Source organism: Charadrius vociferus, unplaced genomic scaffold (assembly GCF_000708025.1).
Source record: "Charadrius vociferus isolate BGI_N301 unplaced genomic scaffold, ASM70802v2 scaffold958, whole genome shotgun sequence".
Taxonomy (NCBI): domain Eukaryota; kingdom Metazoa; phylum Chordata; class Aves; order Charadriiformes; family Charadriidae; genus Charadrius; species Charadrius vociferus.
This window is the reverse complement of record NW_009649741.1, coordinates 326,989-347,119: the sequence shown is the minus strand read 5'-3', so window position 1 is coordinate 347,119 and position 20,131 is coordinate 326,989. Positions and strand designations below refer to the sequence as shown.

At 38.4% G+C, this 20,131-nt stretch overlaps 1 protein-coding gene across 1 annotated transcript in view; it reads left to right on the top strand.

Moving 5' to 3' along the window:
• Positions 1 to 20,131, top strand: part of COG5 (component of oligomeric golgi complex 5) — a 193,353-nt gene that overhangs the window by 109,397 nt on the left and 63,825 nt on the right. Inside the window, exons 8-10 of the mRNA XM_009890860.1 lie at positions 17,158 to 17,323; positions 19,760 to 19,872; positions 19,967 to 20,044. Coding sequence (XP_009889162.1) covers positions 17,158 to 17,323; positions 19,760 to 19,872; positions 19,967 to 20,044 — 357 coding nt within the window. The remainder of the gene's footprint in view (positions 1 to 17,157; positions 17,324 to 19,759; positions 19,873 to 19,966; positions 20,045 to 20,131) is intronic.

The following is a 20,131-nucleotide window of genomic DNA, read 5'->3' as shown; positions in this document are numbered from 1 at the left end:
TTCTCATAGAGTAGGGAACATAGCCTATGGCCCTCTCCTGCACCTGCACAAAGGCAAGCGGTCCACCCAGCCAGAAAGGCTGGGCGTCCCTGCTATTGCTTTATAATTTACAGTTCACAGGACACTCGCATTTTTAATGGATTTGAAGTTTCACTAATGGAAAATACTTGCTACTGTAAACAAAGTAAATCACCTTGTTGACAATACTGTATTTCACACTCTGATAAGTTTGTGAATTTGTTGGCACACTACTTGTGTGAGCTGGCACAGGCAGGATGCAGGAACAACCACAAAACCACGGTTGAAATGCAAAGAGTAAATTTATTTTCGTTACCTTCGAACTGGGGAATCTCCGAAGCAGCACCCGAGCAGAGGCACACAAGTGGGAACGCAGGCACCGCAGAGCTCAGCCCTTGCTAGAGAATTTTTGAGCCTGCTGTTTCTGCCTGTATATCAGGGATTCACGCAGGCGTAGTTCGCCACTGTGCTTTGATCTTTCCCACAGCAGGGCAGGAATCTCAAGCATGTTCGATAGGGTGCCTCTAAGTCTATCACAAGGCCTATGTTATCTAAACACAGATGTTCCACTTGTCAAGCACACAAGGCTAACCAATGGTTAGTATGATATATGTGTTTTTCTACACCCCAGCTGCAACACTTGAGTGTGTTGACAATCCTCCTTGCCAATCTTCCATTATTTTCCCACACTACTTGATGTGAGTGTGAGGACATTCAATACCAGTTCACTCTCTCATGTGCATAGGCCAGCAGCATGCTTTGAAGGTGGCAAAAAAAAAAAAAAAGAGGGAATGATTGTGGTTTGTCAGAATGCTGACAATCTGAATGATGACATTAACTGTTACCTGGAGCCCTCTTGCCTGTGAGGTCATCATTGGCTCGTTGTGATAAACAAACTACAAGAGAAATCAAGATAACATTTGTGTAGGATAGAAGATGAATACATTTTTTAAAAGAACTAATAAATGAAAATTTGCTGGAGAAAAAACATGTCAGGTTTTAAATTAAGAAGACAAAAATGTTAAAATAATTCCTGGTAGGGCTGATGAAATGTGTATTATGTAGAGCATTTGTTAAGCAGAGCAACGAAGATTTTATGCTCTTGGAAACAGAAAATGGTGTCTGAGAAAAAGACACTCTATTGACGAGTGATGTAGAGATCCAAACATGAATAATTTAATTTCCCAAGTAAAAGTATATGTTTCAATAATGCTAGTCCTTCAGAAACATATGTAAATCTGTATGTTTAAACTGTGAGTTGGTGTTTACTAAAGCTTTTAAATTAGAGCATTAATACGGTGCATACAGTTGTGATTTGCTGGGATCTGTGCATGTGTGCACGTCTAAGGAATGCTCTGCACAAATTGTTAGGAATAATCAAAGAGAAACTCTGTTATTTTGAGGGGTAATGCTCTTCTAAGATACTACAAGTAATTTGAAGGGATCCAGTCAGGAATTTCACTCAAAATATTTGTGCTCTATCCACCACACCCACTCACTCGCTTAATATAAAATTCTGTTGAGAAGATTGCATGCAAATGTAGACATAATAGAGTGATGTATAGAAAGTGTAGACTATAGCTCACATCTTGGCATTTTAAATACACATTACGGGTAGATAATTTTTGTGTAAAGTAGTTAACATGTATAACCTAATAGGTTTTCAATTTCTACATCAGAGATTGTTTCTTGAAAATAAGAGTTGTATTGGAAATCAGTGATGATGGACACAGTACTTCTGTAGGTTGAGTGTAGTTGCAGAACACATTGTAAGGCAGAATGTAAATTTATACATAAAAATGTCTGTACGCTGCAGAACTTAACAATTGCAGTAACACAATATCATACTATATTAATAAGCTGAAGGGGACAGTAGACAATTTCCTTCATCTGTCACTTTCCCAAATCTCTCCCTTCTATCAGCTGTACCTTTTCTCCACTGGTGATAGTGTCATTACATTGAAACCAGAATTGTACTTTTTTGATCTTAACTTGCTTAGCGTGTGACAGCATTATTAAAAATGTGTATGACATTCTAGTGATACACTTGAACAACAGATAAAAGACAGTATTATGTACTGAAGATCTGTTTCTGGGAATTCCTCTGGACTTCTATTAAAAAAAAAAATCGGTGGATTTCATTAATCAGACATTTTGGCAATAGTCCATAATTTAAATGACATTTTGATCTCTATTCAGGATGTCTGGCTGACCAGAAAACTAACACTACTTTTTTACATTTATCTTGGTAGTTAGAGGTACTAAATTAGGTATGTATCATGTAAAAGATAAAATGTTAATTTCATTTTCTCAAAAAGTAAGTATCTAACATCAAATGAAGTCTTATTAACTCATGTAGAGCCTAAAAAAAGACCTTGTGCATAGCTGTCTTTTAATATTTTTACTTTTTGTCAGTCCATGTGCTTTATTTACTGTTATACACCTAGAAAAATACAATTTTTAGCTGACATGCTCAACTGCCGTGTATTGTCTAGTCCTTGTGTGAGCTGTTACAAATGTGTGCACGTGTTTTAATGGATCAGTTCATTCAGGGATAGTACTACGTTGCAACGTTTAATCAGATTAGTTCTTTGTATTCATGATAAATCAATAAACATCTCTTTTGATCATGTACATTACCCAAGTTTCAAGCAGAAGGAAAGCAACTACCAAGACCTTTTGCATCTTCCAGAAATTCCCTGTGCCAAGTTTCATGTTTACTGCATATTGTTTCCAGATGTGCATAGCAAAAATGCTGTTGCCATTCCCTGGTGTTCTGTATTTTCTGTTTTGAGCTGAGGGATTGGGTGTTTTTAGTGAAAGTTTACTGGAGTTTGATCCATCCCTCTACACTAGATAACTCTATAATCTGCATTGCCAGAATTCCTTACAGTTCCCATTGCTGTTATCCCTACAGCACCCTTGTGACAGAGGTGAAGTACCGACATCTGGGGTTTGCAGGTGAAGAACAGAGGCCCAGACAGAGAGATCATGGACCAGATTTATAATGGTCCTAGGTCTTGCCATGCACAGTAAGGATTGTGGCAGTGGGGAATGTGGTGTGGGGCTACAAGAGTGGGGTTCATAATCCCGTTTTAGTCATCTAGGTTCGGCACTCAGTGAATTAAGCACCTAAGGATGAGCTTTGCAGCAGAGAATGTCAGTATACAAAAAATGAACCTCAGCAGATGTTTGCAGCTCTTCTAGGGCTGTTTTTTCTGGGGTTTGCCAGCCACAACCTTTCCTGACCGTAAGTACCTGGGGCTTCCTTCTAGGCGTGGGTGACTGCTTGTTTAACTACGCAAGTGATGAAAAATTGAAGGTGCTGGTGAAGCAGTGTTAAAGCACTTCTTCAGGAAGTGGGACCGAAGGCCAGGGTCATCCTAAGCCTGAAGGGCTTTGTCCTGTGTCTCGTTCGGGAGGGAGTGACCTGCCCTTGAGCACCAGGCAGGGCTGGGGTGATTGCACAGTGCTGTGGCTGCCAAAGGGCTTGGCACTAAGGCACGTTGCTAGATGGTCTTTTACAAACTTGTCATTTACTTGTGCAGACAAAGCAACTGGTTTGTGCTTAGAGGTTGTATCTACTGAATAAAGATGGTCGAGACCCAAGGGATGTGATATTATGGGTCAAAGGGAAGAATAACTGTAGTCCATTGTGGACAGCGTATTTGGGAAGTTCTGGGTTCGGCTCGTTTTTTGAGTTTAGGCCTCAGTGACTTGCTGAAAATCGCATCGTAAACTGCTGAGTCTGAACTCCAGTCAATGGAGTGGTTTTTTCTGCCTATGACTTAAAAGCAGACTTAAGCCATTGAAAGAACTGCTGTTTCACAGACTGTTCATTAGCCGTGCTGCGATTACTTCTTACTCAAGACTTCACATGGTTGAAAATTATTTTAAAAATAAGCTTGCCCGTACTCCCGTGACTTAAACCTGCCAAGGGGCAAGGGACAGCAAACAGAATCTTTCAGTATTGCTTCCTTTCTGCGGCTGCTCTGGCTGTAATGGAGAGGCAATTTAGTTAGGCTTTTTTTTCCATTCTTTTTTTTATCTCCCCTTTTTTTGCTACTCAAAGTTATTTTTTAAAATAGAAATAGAGAAGGCAGAAGCAGTGATTGCTGCAGGGAAGTACTATGGAAACCTGTCACGATAACAGTTTCAAATGAAAGCGAATCTTCAGCTGTTTAAAAAGTCAAAGTATTTGTCAGATTCTAGTGTCTCCTATAGAGGCGGAGTTGGAGATGACGGAAGTGTATAGGCAGGTGTTGAGGGAAAAGATATGTCCTTGCTTTTCACTGGGGCAAAATGCATTTTTGGACTCAGCCTTACAATTAAATATCCTGCGGTTTTCTTATTATCTGAGACCTAAAATTGCACAATTATTTAATGTGTTATAATGCTGTGCTAGCAATTTTGTCTTTTGTGGTTGATTAGACATTTGCTATAAAATCTAGCTTGTAAGTGTTTCCAACTGTTGTTCTTTTTAAAGAAAACATGGGCAGATGCTTCCCTTCTTGGACAGAATTATTCACAAAGCTGAAAAGAAATTACTGGTGGTGCATACAGCAATAATTAAATAACATACCTTTAGCATACATTTCAGTTGTGGATGACTGTCCATATTTTCCAGATGGAAAATGTGAAGCATGATGTGAATATGTATTAGATCCAAAGTCACTTGATATTTGTTCTCTGTGCCCTTGCTAAAGAAAATACCATTAAATGCACTTTGTTGTTATTAGTAAAGTATGCAGAAGATAAAAAATGACATGAATGTGATACTGCTAGTAATGTTATGATTGATAGATTCACTTTGGTCTTCCATTACATTCACACTGCCTTTTAAAACTTGCTAGTTGTTTCAGCACTATGCTGATGCATACTAATGTAGATACATTATATATATATGAACATGAATGTTTTTGAATTAAAACAAGTGTTTGGATTGCCAGTGATTAATCACTAAAATACAGTGTCCAATGGCACTGTATTCTGAAAATGTGCAGTGAATTCAAATACCAGTGTTTAATCTTCCTGCAGTCACTAAAGTTCCTGGGCATATTTTCTAACATTTGTTGGTCATGTTCATTGCTATTAGAAGTATTGGAAACCAATATCTAGTAAATAGAGAATACAGAAAGGAGATATTTTTTTTTTAATTTAAAAGATACTGCTTTTCTTAAAGGTTTATTAAGAGGAAAAGAATAAAAAGACTTGTTGGTGGAAACTCATTCTAATAGAACTGATAGATTAATCTCTTATACTGTGTAAACATAGGAAAATAGAAACTTTCTTTTAAAATTAACAGGTTTTATGTTCACATTTTTTACTGCTGAGTTACAAAGCCTTGAAAATAATAGTCATGGTGGTGATCTCGTTTGTCCTGTGTGATCCTGATCTTTCAGATTTTGGTGGGTCTGTGTGCATTTATTAAAAATATGTATACTGAATTAGAAACAGATTATGGGATTGTGCAGACTTTGTCTGCTTTCAGCTGTGATATAGAAAGCTTTATATCACGTTGCCATTGTGCACTTGCCGTATATACAGGTAATTTAAGAAGCTTAATGCAATTGTTGTCCAACTGTGACACAATATTTTTGTAAAAGTAAAATTCTTTACTGATCCTAGCCTGTGTAAATGGTTAATCAAAGTGGATTGACAGATTATGTGTCTGGGTTTTTTCTTTCTCCCTTTTTTTCCTGTAGGTGTTTGTGACTCATAAATGCAGAATTAGACTGAAAATCTGTGACTGGATAATGGAGTATTTGCAAGTACTTTACTGCACTTTTCAGTGCAGCACAACAAATAGCCAGCACTTTCCGGTGTTTATTTGTAAGGATTTATTATTCTGTGGCCCTGCTAATCCCATCATTTCTGTTCCTGTTTTTATGATAGTGCAAGAAAGTGGTTTATAAATAGTTTCTATAAATGGGTATTCCTGAAAATACGTCTGATCTGAACAATATTTTTACATAACTGTCTTTTATGGTAAAGTAATAGGTGAAAATTGAGAAGTCATTAATGTTTTATATCCTTTCACTCTGCTATGAATCATCACTTAGCTGTTTGCCAAAATCTTTGTATTCTGTTAAGTGACAATTTTATATGAGAATCAGCTGGATAATTTTTAAATTCACTCCTGGCCCTTTTCTTAGAAGATTCATCTTGATTAATTTGGTCAGTTGCCAACAAAATGTTAAAACTAAATCTTCCATTGTAGATGATGTTTTAAGTGCATAAAGCTCGATAGTGCTTTTCAATGAATACGTATAGCTTCACTGGTCAAAAAATTGTAGATACTAAATAAATTCTAAGGAATTAGCATCTATGCATTGTGTATAAGTGGGGAAAAAAGTCAGAACAGCTTAGAAAGCTATCAGAAACCACCTTGTGTGTATTAGATCTTCCCATCGAGACTAGTTATTTTGAAATATGAAACACTTAGTTTGGTTTCATACCAATTAGTAAATGTCATTTGTGATCACTAAAAATTATTCCTCATAGAATATCCGTCATGAAAACACAGGAATGTTTAATAACATTGAGTTCAGCTTTCTTTGCAGACAGAAATGATTTTAAATTAGAGGCTGCTGCATAGTCTGCTTCTGTGTTCTGGTTATCCATCTGTTTAGGTGGTTTCTCTGGACTAGAAACATGTCAACCATTATGTCTTGGACAGCTCTGACCACACTGCAAAACTGAAACTGCTCTAAGACTAGATAGTACCTATAAGGGCAGGGAGGGATCTGATTCTAATGCTTCTAAGATAATTAATGCAAATATGATAATTGATTCATCTGTTTATATGCAGAGAGGCATGGGCCACTGCTATGAACAGCTCAACTGTGAAAGGCTTTGTAAATAAAATATGCTGTAGGGGGAGAAAGGAGGAGACTGAGGACAGTATGTGTCATTATGGAAACTGGAAACTAAGTTTAGGAGTTGAAGGTAGCTCCCAAGAGAAAGATATGAATGGAAGGAGCTGTTATGAGAACAAGACTACAGAAGGGCTGGAGGATGGAATGGGAGACGGATAAGGTGGAGCTGTGAAATAAGGAAGTGGTGTTTGCCTTGCTACAGATCAAGAAAGGCAGGCTAAGATTAGATCTCATTGAAAATAGTTGAGGTAAGATTGGAATGAGAAAGAACCATAGAGGTTTTTCTTTATCGTAAATTGCAGTGCTTCAATTACATGGGTCTAGTCTTTATAGAATGAGCTTAATCAAAACTGAAATAAGGTAGTCTTCTTCCAAAGTCCTTGTCCATTTTAGTGTTTTATACCAAATTGATTAAAACGATAGGTGATTTGGTTTAAATACTCCAAGGTAAACAGTGTGTATGAAATCCTGCTAGGATTCCAGGGATGCAACTGAGCAGAGACTTACCCTGGCTTTGGCTGAGTCTCTGTATAATCCATCCCAGTCTTCTTAATTGGTACTTTTGTGTATCTGTCTCTCTTCAAAACTAAGGCTAAACTGAGGTTCTTTCTTTCCAGATAAGATAGTATGTTATTGTTAAATGCCTCTCCCAGACTGTAATTCTATTTGTGGTTTGTACTGTTGACTGTTGATTGTTAACAGGTTCTGAAATAATGCAATTAGGTGATCCAAGAAAAACATATAAAGCATTAATAAGCCACATCTGCATAGAGCAGGGTGAAAAATATGATCGACTAGCCATGATACTCATCTAAATAAGATAATATAATTATTTTTGACTTTTTCTCAGGTTAAAAATCTGCTCTTTGTCTTAATCTCTGAAAAATGTGTGTTTTATCGTGTTCTTGATCTGCTACTCAATGCCACGTGAAATTCTGCATTATCGTACATTTGGAGGTGTTTTTATGTTAATAAAAGGTTTAAAGCTTTGGGTTAGCTTGAAATGGCATGCAGAACTTGACAGTATGTTGCATTAGAAAGGAGAAATCCTGCATCAAAATGCTGTAGTTCCTAGGTAATGAGTAATGTCCTCTATGTGGAACAAGTTATGCACCTAACTGCTTATTCTTTTCATTTTTATTGCCCTTCTTTCCTACTGCTGGTATTGTCCCCAAAAAGTCTCTACTTGTGTGAAGGTTTCAAAATGCGCTACTGGCAGATAACAGGGTGGGGATTGACTTTTTCCAGTAGCAGAACTGGATCCCAAATTTATGTGCTAGCTGCAGGCAAAAACTAGGTGCAGTATTTCTTTTTCTTTAGATGAATTCTGATTTTTTCTTCCCAGTAAAGTTTTTGTATGATAGCTTTGCCCATTTATTTTTAAAGAGAATACCCATTTATTTTTAAAAAGAATATAGAAATAAAGAATGTATTTCTTTAAAGGTAACATCTATAACAGAAAGAGGTCAGTCTTGTCATGCTTCTGCCAGTGGACAAACGTGCAAGAGGGCTTGGAAGACTGATACTGCTATCAGGGGGTGGGTAACACTGCCGACACTGAAGAAGTGTTGTTGGGTGTGTATACGGACGCTTGCTGTCTTTTGAGCTGACCTCAGTGAAACTCAATAAAAATGACTGCAAGAGTCCATTGTTACCTTTTCCTGGAACTGTAAACAGAACTAGGAAGGGAAAATGGAGCAGGAGAAGGGTGTCTTCGGGCTCATTTGAACTAGCCTCTCTCTATCTTGCACGACCCTGAGCAGCCTGGTCTGCAGGGGTCTGAGCAGGCAGGTGGATTAGGCGGTCTCTAGTGGTCCCTGCCAACCTCAACTATTCTGTGATTCTTCACCAAATTACCCACAGACCTGGAGTTTCCTGTCGGTGGGTGGCACGAGGAATTTGAACTTCATATTAAGAAGCAAAAAAAAAACGTTTTGAAATGGATTCCAGCAGCAAATCTGGGGTTGATGGAGGTCTGGCTGTAGTTGAATTTGAAAGTAATAACTGAAAAAAAATTAAAATAAAGTAACTTTTAAAAGTGAATTAATTTTAAATATTTGAGGGCACTTCAGAGCTGTTGGCAGTATGTGCGCAGATTCCAGAAATGAGATGCTGTCACTTGCATAGGTAATTATTACCTTGTTGCAAAGACTAGCAAGTGAATAAGAAAACCCAGATGGCTTTTGGTAGATATTTAAATCACTCTGAGCATACAATTTAAAGGATTTAAAAATCCAGTCTGAAACTGGATTTTTTTTTTGTAAACAGAGAAAAAAAATACCATAACCCTGCAGTAGCTAATTCCTGTTCTTAATTGTTAAGACTGAGTTAAAAGTAAAACCTGACACTTCTGATTTGTAATGGCTTTGTTCAACCAGTTAACAGAAGGAGCACATACATAATGGTATTGTGAGGTGGGAGAAGACATCTGGTCGGAAGCTGCTGTCCAAAGATCAGAATTAGTACTGAGATTTTGTGTCCTTCTGTGCTTCAGTAACGGGACTTGAGTCAGCAGGTACAAGTCGAGGTTGCACAAGGACAAGAGAGGTGCTACAACCTTGCCCTCTACTCTCTGGCCTTCATCAGAATGCGATAGCTGTGTTTTTAACACAGAAGCCACATCTTCAGATTAACTAGCTAACTGATTCATTATTGATGAGAGCTTTAGAGACTGGTCAAATTGTGTAAGAGGTAAGAGAAGCATTTTAAGAAGCTTGATTTGGGCTCAGATGCTCCCATTTCCTTGTTGCCTGTTAGTTTTTATCATTTTGCATGATTTCTGCTCTGAATTTATACTCATTCTGGACTGAAACTCAGCATTGTAGGATGAGCTTTGTAAATGTTAAGGGCTAGTTGATCTAGCTGATCTTTCCTCAGAGGTGCCAGATACTTTCTTTGAAATTGCTGTCACATTGATAGCCTAAGGCTTGGTAAACTTTGGAATATTGCTTGATGTTTCATGAGATAATTCTTTACAACAGTTCCTGATGCCTTTCTGTTCCATTAGCTCTTAGCCATCTGTTGCTTTGATTACACTATTATAGGGAATAAGTGTTTTGGCAAGCTATTTAGCTGTGTTGAAAAATCTTGTTTCATTGCTTTCTAGTATTTTATTGCTGCTGTTACTTTTTTTTTTTTTTTTCTCTCTTAACCTTTATAGTGCAATGCTTCTTGTTATTTACTTCTTGTTATTCTAAGAAACAAAAGTCTGACCTAATTTGAGGACATGATGAGGTTTATGGCTGTTTATGGCTGTGCTTTATGGCTGTTTTCCTTTCCTGTGAAAGTCCTTCTACCAAAAGAAGTTGTGTATTCCAAACATGAGCTGACAGAAGGTAGATATTATAGCCTAACCATATTTAAATGTTTAGCTTTGGGATTCTTGACTCTTACAGCTTAAAATGTGCTTTGCTAGAGTCTGGCCAACGTGTTATGTCAGTATTGCCTTCTTTAAAAAATTATAACATCTTAACCTCTCACTCCTCGCAACACTGCAAAGGTCAAAACAGGAAGAACTGGAAGATCATTAGAAAGAAGTCTGTATTCTCTGGCCTTACATTGTCAATTTGACCTTTTCATGTATTGCTCAGATTTTAAAGATGAACAGAGTAAAAGACAGATGGGGTGATAATGAACATAGAGACGTGCTTCCCTAAGTACGTTCATTTTTAGGAGTTGTAATATACCAATTAATTTTTTTAAGGTATGGACTTTTGGAAATGAAATAAAACACTGTTTTTAGACTGCAGCTGAATTTCATTGGCATTTAATTTCTACTTTTAGTTTTTTGTTAATTTTTCCTGCAATTAAAATAGCTGGGTGATACTGCAAAACAAGAATTCCAGCAATTCTTAGTAAGTTATTAATTCTGCTCAGTAGGTTATTTTGCCTTGGCTGTGACTGAGGTGGCTGAGTTTCCTGCACTGCTTATCTGCTTGAGCTCTTTAAATTGAATTGCAACTTTTCCTGGAGTAACTTCTCACTTTTTTCACTTTCGGTGTCTGTAAGAGATGACTAAGAACTACTTGTAATTGGTAGCTGCAGGTACTTAACAAACTCTTCCTCAATCACTTGGTATTCAAGTAGTAGGACTTTTCATTAGGGGTAATAATATTATTTATGGGAAAAATATTTGAAGGAGGTAGTGTGTTACAATGGTAGCAAGAGGGGAGAAGGAGTAAATACTGTTAATGAAGATCTGACTGGGGATTTTCAGCCTCATGAACGGGTCTTTTTTTGAATTATTTAACTGACTTTGTAAGGCTGTACTGTGCTGGAAATTGCAACTGCTATCTCGTACAAACAAAATGAGTTGTGTGAAGTAAAGGTGAAAAAGTAACTGAAATAGTTCCCGATATAGTAAAACTACTATCAAATGAAATTATTTAATGCTAAGTGCCAGTCAAAGATACTCAGAAGTATCATTCTGGAAACTGTTTTTGCATTTGCTTTTGAAGGGCTGCAATAACCTTTTGGATTCCCTGTCAGAGAATATATGTAAGTTTACAAGTTGATTATTTCAATGTGTGTCCTGTTTTAGGGTTGTTGTATTTTAATGCTGATTATTTCTTGATGGCTAGGGAATGTTGTGTTTTTGTTGAAAATATTATTCATGGTATTTCTGGATTGCCACTTTGTCAGAGCACTCTGTTGAAGTGATACCTGGATTAATTAGTAGTTATGGATCTTCCTTCCAGTCAAGCAACATATGTAATTCTTTTTGTACTGTGTTATGCTTTTAGTGCTTGTGTACTGAACATGGTAAACGTTTTACCCCATAAGGGGTAAGGATGTGGCAGCACACTGAAATCACAGCTGTTGAGTAGTATGTATATGTACATATATATTTCTAGTGAAAACTTTTGGTTGTGTTCCTGCCACAGCCTTTCCTGAAAGGGCCATCTATTCTCTGCAGAATAATAAAGATTTTCAGTCAGAGTCACTGTTCTGATTTTAGTAAGCAAAACAGAAATGTTCTTGTGTACATTAGTAGCTACGGAACATCATTTTTAAGTGAGGGACTAGTCCAAGTTTGACTTCTCCATATGTGGTGCTTCCAAACTGTCATGCTAAAGAACGTTTTCTCAGAGAGCTGTTCTGATTATGTGGTGCAGGCGCTTGTGAAATTTAACTACATGACAGTTAGTGATTAATTAGATTTCTAACACTACTTGTTTATGACAGTAGTTGTAGTTGTCACAGGTGGTATTGACCATAAATATTTTTGGCAATTAACATGTCTTCGTTTGAGAAGGAGGTTGGTAGTCCGCACAGGTGACAGCCCTGCCCCATTGGGGTTATATGGAAAGATTTGCACTGGATAAAAAAAACAATGACGTGGAGTTCCCTAAGAAAGCACTGGTTGGAGAAGAAAGGTCCACATGGTGAATCCCTGAATACCCTGAGAAGACAGAGTGTGAGTTTGGAAGCTATGTTTGTAGCACTTGAGTCCAATTAGTTTTGCCTGTCATCCAGGTTTCTTATTTTTGGTTCAGCCTTATGCTAGCAATCTTCCTGTCCCCAAATTAGCTCAGTGTCATCACCACACTCCGTTGTGAGGAGCAGGCTTGCTCGTCCAAGCTGCATTCCTAATGGTGAAAAAGAATATTGCTCTTTATTTAGCCATGCTTTCAGAAAATTGTTCTAATAACTCTAGTAGCAATCATAAAATAAAAGGCTACAATGTTGGATGTTATAAAATAGTTGCAGTGTTGGCAATTGACAGAAAAAAAAATGAGTTGGTTCCATCCTAGGAGATGTTTTCAAATTAGAAATGCAATATATATTTATTTGAGTCTCTAATGACATTTCTATCTAGTCCTCACAGGGTTATTATCTCTATGGGAAAGGAAGTGACCAAATGGGGTTCTGCTCTCCAGAATGACTATAAATGTCATGCTGGACTGGACAGCATCTTCTGGTTTATTGAGTCTAGTGGTCTACTCTTGAAAACAACCATATAATTGTGAAAAAAACATTCATACTTAACGACTGCATGTCACTTATTTTTCTTCTTGCCTATGATGGTCTACAGAACCAAATGGGATGGGGCAAAATGAATTGAAAATGATGTTAGTGAAATGAATAGTTCTCAATGATAGAGAAAATGAACAAATGCATTTGGTATGAACATCTTTTCATAGGTGCTGCTGAATGGTTATTTTTATGTTTTGCTAAAACATACATTGAAACATCCATGCCTTTTTTCAAGTAGTGGCTAATACCACTCTTCTGACCAAGTTATTTAATGTATTTTCTGATGGACGCTGAGAAATGTCGATGTTTTTAAAATTTGTGAGAGTTGCTCTTGAGCAAGTTGATTTTTGAGCAAGTTGATTTTTTTTTCATATGTTGAACTGGTGATTCACTGAATCTTCCTAAGCTCTTAAATTTGTGGAATTTAGTTTCCATATATTTGTAGTACATTATGTTGTGATGTGCCAGATGGAGGAGTGCTTTGAATGGAGAAAGGTATTATTGGTGGACCTAACTCCATCTCTCCTTAGCTCCCTGCTTCATGATAATTTTTGCAATCTGAAGATCACTGTAGTTAATCTTGAGTAAGTAGTGTTGCAGCCCTACAGTTTGTGGGGTCATTGTTTTATTTCACTTGTGTACGGTTGTGTTTACACACATTAGATTATGCTGTACTGCGAACATATTACTAAATGCTGTACTATTTTTCTTTGCCCCCTACTCTCTTGATTGGCATACTTGAACTTTATGGCATATATACAAATATTTTTAGGATGCTAATCTACTGTGTAAAAGGGTATTTTCTTGTAAGTCGCTACCTTGTGAGAAGCAGAATTGTGTCTTGCTGTTGCTCTAACTGCCTATATATTTTTATATAGTAAAACTAGCCTGCTTGTGTTTGGTAAGAACTACTACTTCTGAGCCTTCATTTACAAAATATGACACTTAAAACACAAAGGAACATGGGTTCTTATGGACAGACATTCTAAGGACAACACTTACAAATTGCTAAGTGTAGTTGCCTGCAGTGGCAGACAACTTGATTATAAAATACTGCTAATAAACTCATTAAATTCCATCTCAAAAATAGTTATATTGTTTTCCCTATTGTTCCTGTTGGATAACTGTTCTGAATGTGATTACATTTTCCATTATGAATCACTTCTGTGATTTGTTGGAAATGTTTCCCCTTTGATAAAAATTGTGGCAATCTTTTGAATCTCAGAAATATTTAGCTTTAAGCTTTCTCAAGTAGAAGGAAAGTATTAGGGGCAAATTCTTATAAATAAAGTCTGTTGGTAGTGGCAAATTCTGCAATACTGAATCTCAAATATTTGTCCAGTGTGAATTAATGATAAACAGTCTAATTTTGAGATGTGCATGCAAGCCTGGAAGTACAATCATTTGTTTTCTTCCTGCTTTCCAACCTTTTCTTTCCACGTAATAATTTTTGCCCCAAGAGACGCTCCATTTTTTTAACATATTTTCTAAACCTAGAAACTAGCTGTGCATAAAAAATGCAATTCTCTTAGGATTAGTGATAAACCAACAATGGACTTTATATAGCCTGTCTGGGGCATATAAAACACGAACTGTTTTTGAGGAGAGAAAAATACTATTTATGAATCAGACAAAAAAGATATTTTATTGTACATTGTCAGGGTTTTAATATCTCTCTAATTCTGTTGTGCAAGATGAATACATGAGCTAGAAGCCTTCTGTCAGTGGCCATGTCCACAAATTAAAGCAAATAAGAAATAGGCCACCTGCATAATCTTTGTTTTATGCTGATTTTAACTTTGGTACTGGACTTGGAAGATAGTTTGAGTGAGTATCAGGTTTCCGTAATTCTGTGTTTTGGTTATTCTCCAACTATTCCTAACTTCAGAATCAATTGTTTTGACAACTTTTGGCTAAAACCAGTTCTTTTGAAACATAGTTCAGGTTCTATTGGAGCACATTTTTGTGTCTTTTTTGAGCAGTAGCTGCAGTTAGTTTGCTAAACTGTGATATGGGAGCTCTGAGATTTATCTTTTGCCTGAGATGATTTGTGTCTGTAAGTCCCTGTTTGTCGGGAATCTAAGTATCTGACCATCAGTTACTCAAGCCTGGATAGTGCCCTGCTCGCCTTTTGATGCGGTTCTCTTTTTTCTTGGTTAATATAAGAACATTTACTACAGTCTGACTGAAACCTGGTTGAGTGCTCTTACTACAGTAGTAAGGTATTGATTTTATATTACTGACTTGCTACCTGATTTTATAATTGTCCAAGTATTCTATAAGAATCAGAACAATTTCAACAGGAAAGGCTGGTAAATGAGGTGAGCCTTTTCTATCTTTGCTTTCTGTCCTTTCAGTTTCATTCTCTTTCTTCCTTCCAGCTTCTTTTCATTCTATTCCCCATCCTCTTCCCATTTGTATTTTCTTTCTCTTGTTCATTCTGTCCCCAGATTCCCTCCTTGCATTATACTACCCTTCATTTTCTGACATCCCATTAATCTTCCAGTCTTTATGGCTTACTTTCCCACCTCCACAAGCACACCCACAGGATGCTTAGAAATTTTACAGCATACCCAGTTGTCAAAAAACTAAACCTACAAGTCCCAGACCCATAATACTATGCTGGGAATGCTCATTAACTCCCACACTGTTTGGAAAAAGAAACTGGTACAGTTAGTATAAGGTCTGCAAACCATAATACATGCCTGATATTACTTTGCTTGCCACTAAACGTGGAAACTCCTCATTGGAGTTGGGGAAAGAGATGGGATCTGGCTTTTTTGCTTCAACTATCGTTCTGATCTTTGCAGAAACGCTAGAGAAAGTGACATGAGTGTGTAGTTATAGTGCTGTGACCTCTGAAACCTTAAGTTTGAGGAGAATGCACTATTCATCAATGGATCAGAAAACCTGTTGCAGTAGGTGGGTGTACCAGCAAGTGGATCCTCAATATAGCAGCCGCGTTGTAGCTGTACTGCGGTGGTATCAGTGCAAGTTCCCCACACTTGAAAGGTAGATGATTCATATCCTTTCATATCCTCTTTCTTTGGCTCTGGAGTGTCTGGCTGAAAAAAAAATGTGACCTGGGAAAGATGAAGCAGAGTTGCATTGGTCTTGCAGCGGAGCCTTTCAATGTTAGTGGCTACTACTGCTGCAGCCACCAGCAGGAAGAGTGCAATGGTGTAAGGTCTCACTGCCAGAGGAGAGTCCAAGTGGTGTTTCTAGTGGAACATGCTTGTGGTCTCAGATGCTTCTGTCCAGTTTGGGTGCCAGGATTTTTGCCAGACCATGTTCTTTACTGCTGGCAGAAGTCACTAAAAAAAATTACAAAAAACTGCATGTCTAATCTGTGTATGATCAACTGATCGCCCCTTCCACTGATTGCCTGTGAATGCTAAATAAGAAGGCAGTATTCAGTGTATGGATGACAGTGCTTAGTTTCCAAAGGCAATAATTTGGGGCTTTTCTCTCTCTAAATAGCACCCATGCCAGTGTTTAGTGTTGCTCAGTGGAATTATCATCAGATTTAATCTTAATCAAAGGTCTCTTAAACAACAGACCTGAACAGTTTTTGGATAGTTTCCACTGTCCTGTATTTCAGAAAAGCTTTGAACAATACAGGGACATTTGAGCTTCTTTTTTTTTTTTTTTGCAGGCTTTGGAAATGATCATTGTGTTGCTTTGCACTCTTAATTCTGCTGTGAGGAAGATGAAATTATTGTCAGCGTTAGAAATATAAATGTAGAAATGCAAGCTTAAATTCTGCAGTTGTCAGTAGTAGGGGCTTGACCTACTTGCCTCTGTTTGTCCTGGGTTAGTATTTTGTTTTTAAGCCTGTATCACATTTAATTAACTGTTTGACACTTAAATGACAGTACTGTAACAGATAGCGCATGTTAAAACAATATTACTAGCTACACCATAGCTGAATATAAATGTACTGTAACTAACCTCGGAATTATTGCATCAGTCACTGGTAACCCACCCCAGGTTAGATATTGCCAGCAGTGCTTCCAGTTCCTTTTCTGTTCTTCTTATTCAGAGGATAACACCAAAGGAAGCTAAGCAAAGCACTGCTAAGCAATCAAAGGAAATCAGTCCTCTCCTTTATGCTGTGTTCTCTGTTATGCAGTAAGGATGCTGGTTATTTAATGTTAAATGAAATGAATTAGCAGACTGAACTTAAAGATGAACTTGCCCGGTAAAATGATGTCTCATCATGGATAAAAGAAACCTATAGTACAGTTAAAGGTAATCGTTATTTTTTAAAATCTTCTTTCTCTAGAATCCTACTCAAGTGGGAACTGCTCTTCAGGTTTTCCATAACCTTGGGACTTTGAAGGATACCATTGCTAATGTGGTGGATGGATACTGCACAGTTCTGGAGGAGAACATAAAAAATGCTTTGGATATCAAAGTATTGACCCAACCATCTCAAACTGCTACAAGAGGTATGATAACTTGTTTTACAGAGAATGACAACTGAGATCTTTTTGACAGAAGTACAGTATATTGTCAAATGGAAGAAACTCTCATATCCAAGAGTATTATAGGAATATTTCCCTACTTGCTTTACCCAGTAGAGGATGGGAGTAGGCATGTCTCAGAAGTCATAGAATCATAGAATGGTTAGGTTGGAAGGGACCTGGAAGATCATCTAGTTCCAACTCCCTGCCATAGGCAGGGACACCTTCCATTAGACCAGGGTGCTCAAAGTCGCATCGAGCCTGGCCTTAAACACCTCCAGGGACGGAGCTTCCACAACTTCTCTGGGCAACCTGTTCTAGTGCCTCACCACCCTTACAGAGAAAAATTTCTTCCTAATATCTAATCTAAATCTACCCTCTTCCAGTTTGGAGCCATTCCCCCTCATCCTATCACTATGTGCCCTTGTAAAAAGTCCCTCTCCAGCTTTCTTGTAGGCCCCCTTTAGGTACTGGAAGGTCTTCCGGGAGCCTTCTCTTCTCCAGGCTGAACAACGCCAACTCTCTCAGCCTGTTCTCATAGGAGAGGTGCTCCAGCCCTCAGATCATCTTCGTGGCCCTACTCTGGACGCGCTCCAACAGGTCCATGTCTTTCCTATGTTGGGGGCTCCAGAGCTGGACACAGTCCTCCAGGTGGGGTCTCACCAGGGCAGAGTAGAGGGGCAGAATCAACTCCCTCCACCTGCTGGCCCACTTCTTCTGATGCAGCCCAGGATACGGTTGGCCTTATGGGCTGCGATCATGCATTGCTGGCTCATGTTGAGCTTCTCATCAATCAGCACCCTCAGGTCCTTCTGCACAGGGCTGCTCTCAATCCATTCTCTGTCCGGCCTGTATTTGTGCTTGGGATTGCCCCGACCCAGGTGTAGGACCTTGCACTTGGCCTTGTTGAACTATGTGAGGTTGGCACGGGCCCAGCTCTCCAGCCTGTCCAGGTCCCTCTGGATGGCATCCCTGCCCTCCAGCATGTCTTCCTCGCCACACAGCTTGGTGTCATCGGCAAACTTGCTTAGGGTGCACTTGATCCTGCTGTCCATGTCACCGACAAAGATGTTGAACAGCATGGGTCCCAGTACTAACCGCTGAGGCACCACTTGTAACTGGTCTCTACTTGGACATGGAGCCATTGACCACAACTCTTTGAGTGCGACCAGCCAGCCAGTTCCTTATCCACCGAGTGGTCCATCTGTCGAATCCATGTCTGTCTCATTTAGAGGCCATGATATTGTGTGGGACAGTGTCAGACGCTTTGCACAAGTCCAGGTGCATGACATCAGTTGCTCGTCCCTTGTCCACTACTGCTGTAACCCCTTCATAGAAGGCCACCAAATTTGTCAGGCGTGACTTGCCCTTGATGAAGCCATGTTGGCTGCTACCAATCACCTCCTCTTTTTCCATGTGCCTTAGCAGTGTATCCAGGAGGATCTGCTCCGTGATCTTGCCAGGCACAGAGGTGATCTATACAATCTAATCTATACATCTAATACAAAGCCAAAATTGGGTCTGTCATTGTTGGGCTCAGAAGTTTTCCTTTATTTCCCACCCCCGGCTCTTTTTCCTGACTTGCCCAGAAAATTGTCTTCAAGAGTTTACAACTTTGCAGGATTTTCTTAGCAGTTGGTCGTGGAAAGATGAATCCAAATTCTGCTTTCTTTGTGTTGGTGAGAGGATCATGGGTAGAAATTATTTGCAAGCAATGAAGCAAGCCTGAAACTATGTTGTGATTCTTTTGTCAAATGGAAATAATTTCAAAGCAGTATATTCAATATGGAGGGTCATTGTACTATTAAGCATTTAGTTCCCACATGTTAGCTCAGATACCAAAGAATACTGATGAGTTGGGTGGGCAGGCAAGTTTGAACTTTGGCAATATGAACATTTAAAACTTTTAAAAAAACCTTTTGCAACAAGTTGGAGGTACAAAACCGTAATCACTATCATAACAAAGAAATACAGACCCTCTCAAGGAACATGATGGTTTAGAAGCTGCGTGCCCTTCTGCTGGAATAGCACTTTTTTTAGTAGTTCGCCTATGCATTTAAGTCCTGAGTTGGTAATACCTGCATTTTTCACAGCTACTGTCTCTGCCATTTCATTTTGCTGTTACATCCTGCAACAGTGCTCGTTGGCATTACCTTGGTGTTTCTGTGGAGATCTGAATTGGTAAAGCAGGTAATGGTGACAAACATTGAAGTATCCCCACTGAAATTCAGAGTTTAGTTGACTCCTTAGTTGAGACTACTGAGACCATTCACAAAGCTCTGTTTTGAAACTATTTTAGGCTGTTTTGATTTAAAAAAAATAATCTTACATCAGAGTGTATAGAGATCTATATTTCTAATATTTTAATTTTCACATGTGAAAGCTGAAATGTGCTGCAGTGTGTTTTTTAAAACCATTTAGGTGGCCCTGGTAGAGCTGCTATGCCAACACCTGGGAACACAGCAGCTTTTCGAGCAGCCCTCTGGACAAACATGGAGAAACTCATGGATCAGATCTGTGCTGCTTGCGGACAGGTATTCAGCAGCTAATTCCTGTTTGTCTATTCATGGAATTTTGCATATAAGATATTAGCTGTCACTTTTCCTCTCAATAAATTATTTCTTACAGGTGCAGCATTTGCAAAAAGTATTGACAAAGAAAAGAGATCCTGTGTCACATGTCTGCTTCATAGAGGAAATAGTTAAGGTAAAGTTTTGATTTAGCTGAATATGTTTTAGTAATTCTGTTGAGGAAAATGTGGTGAGGGAATGCTTTTGTTTACAATTTTACAGT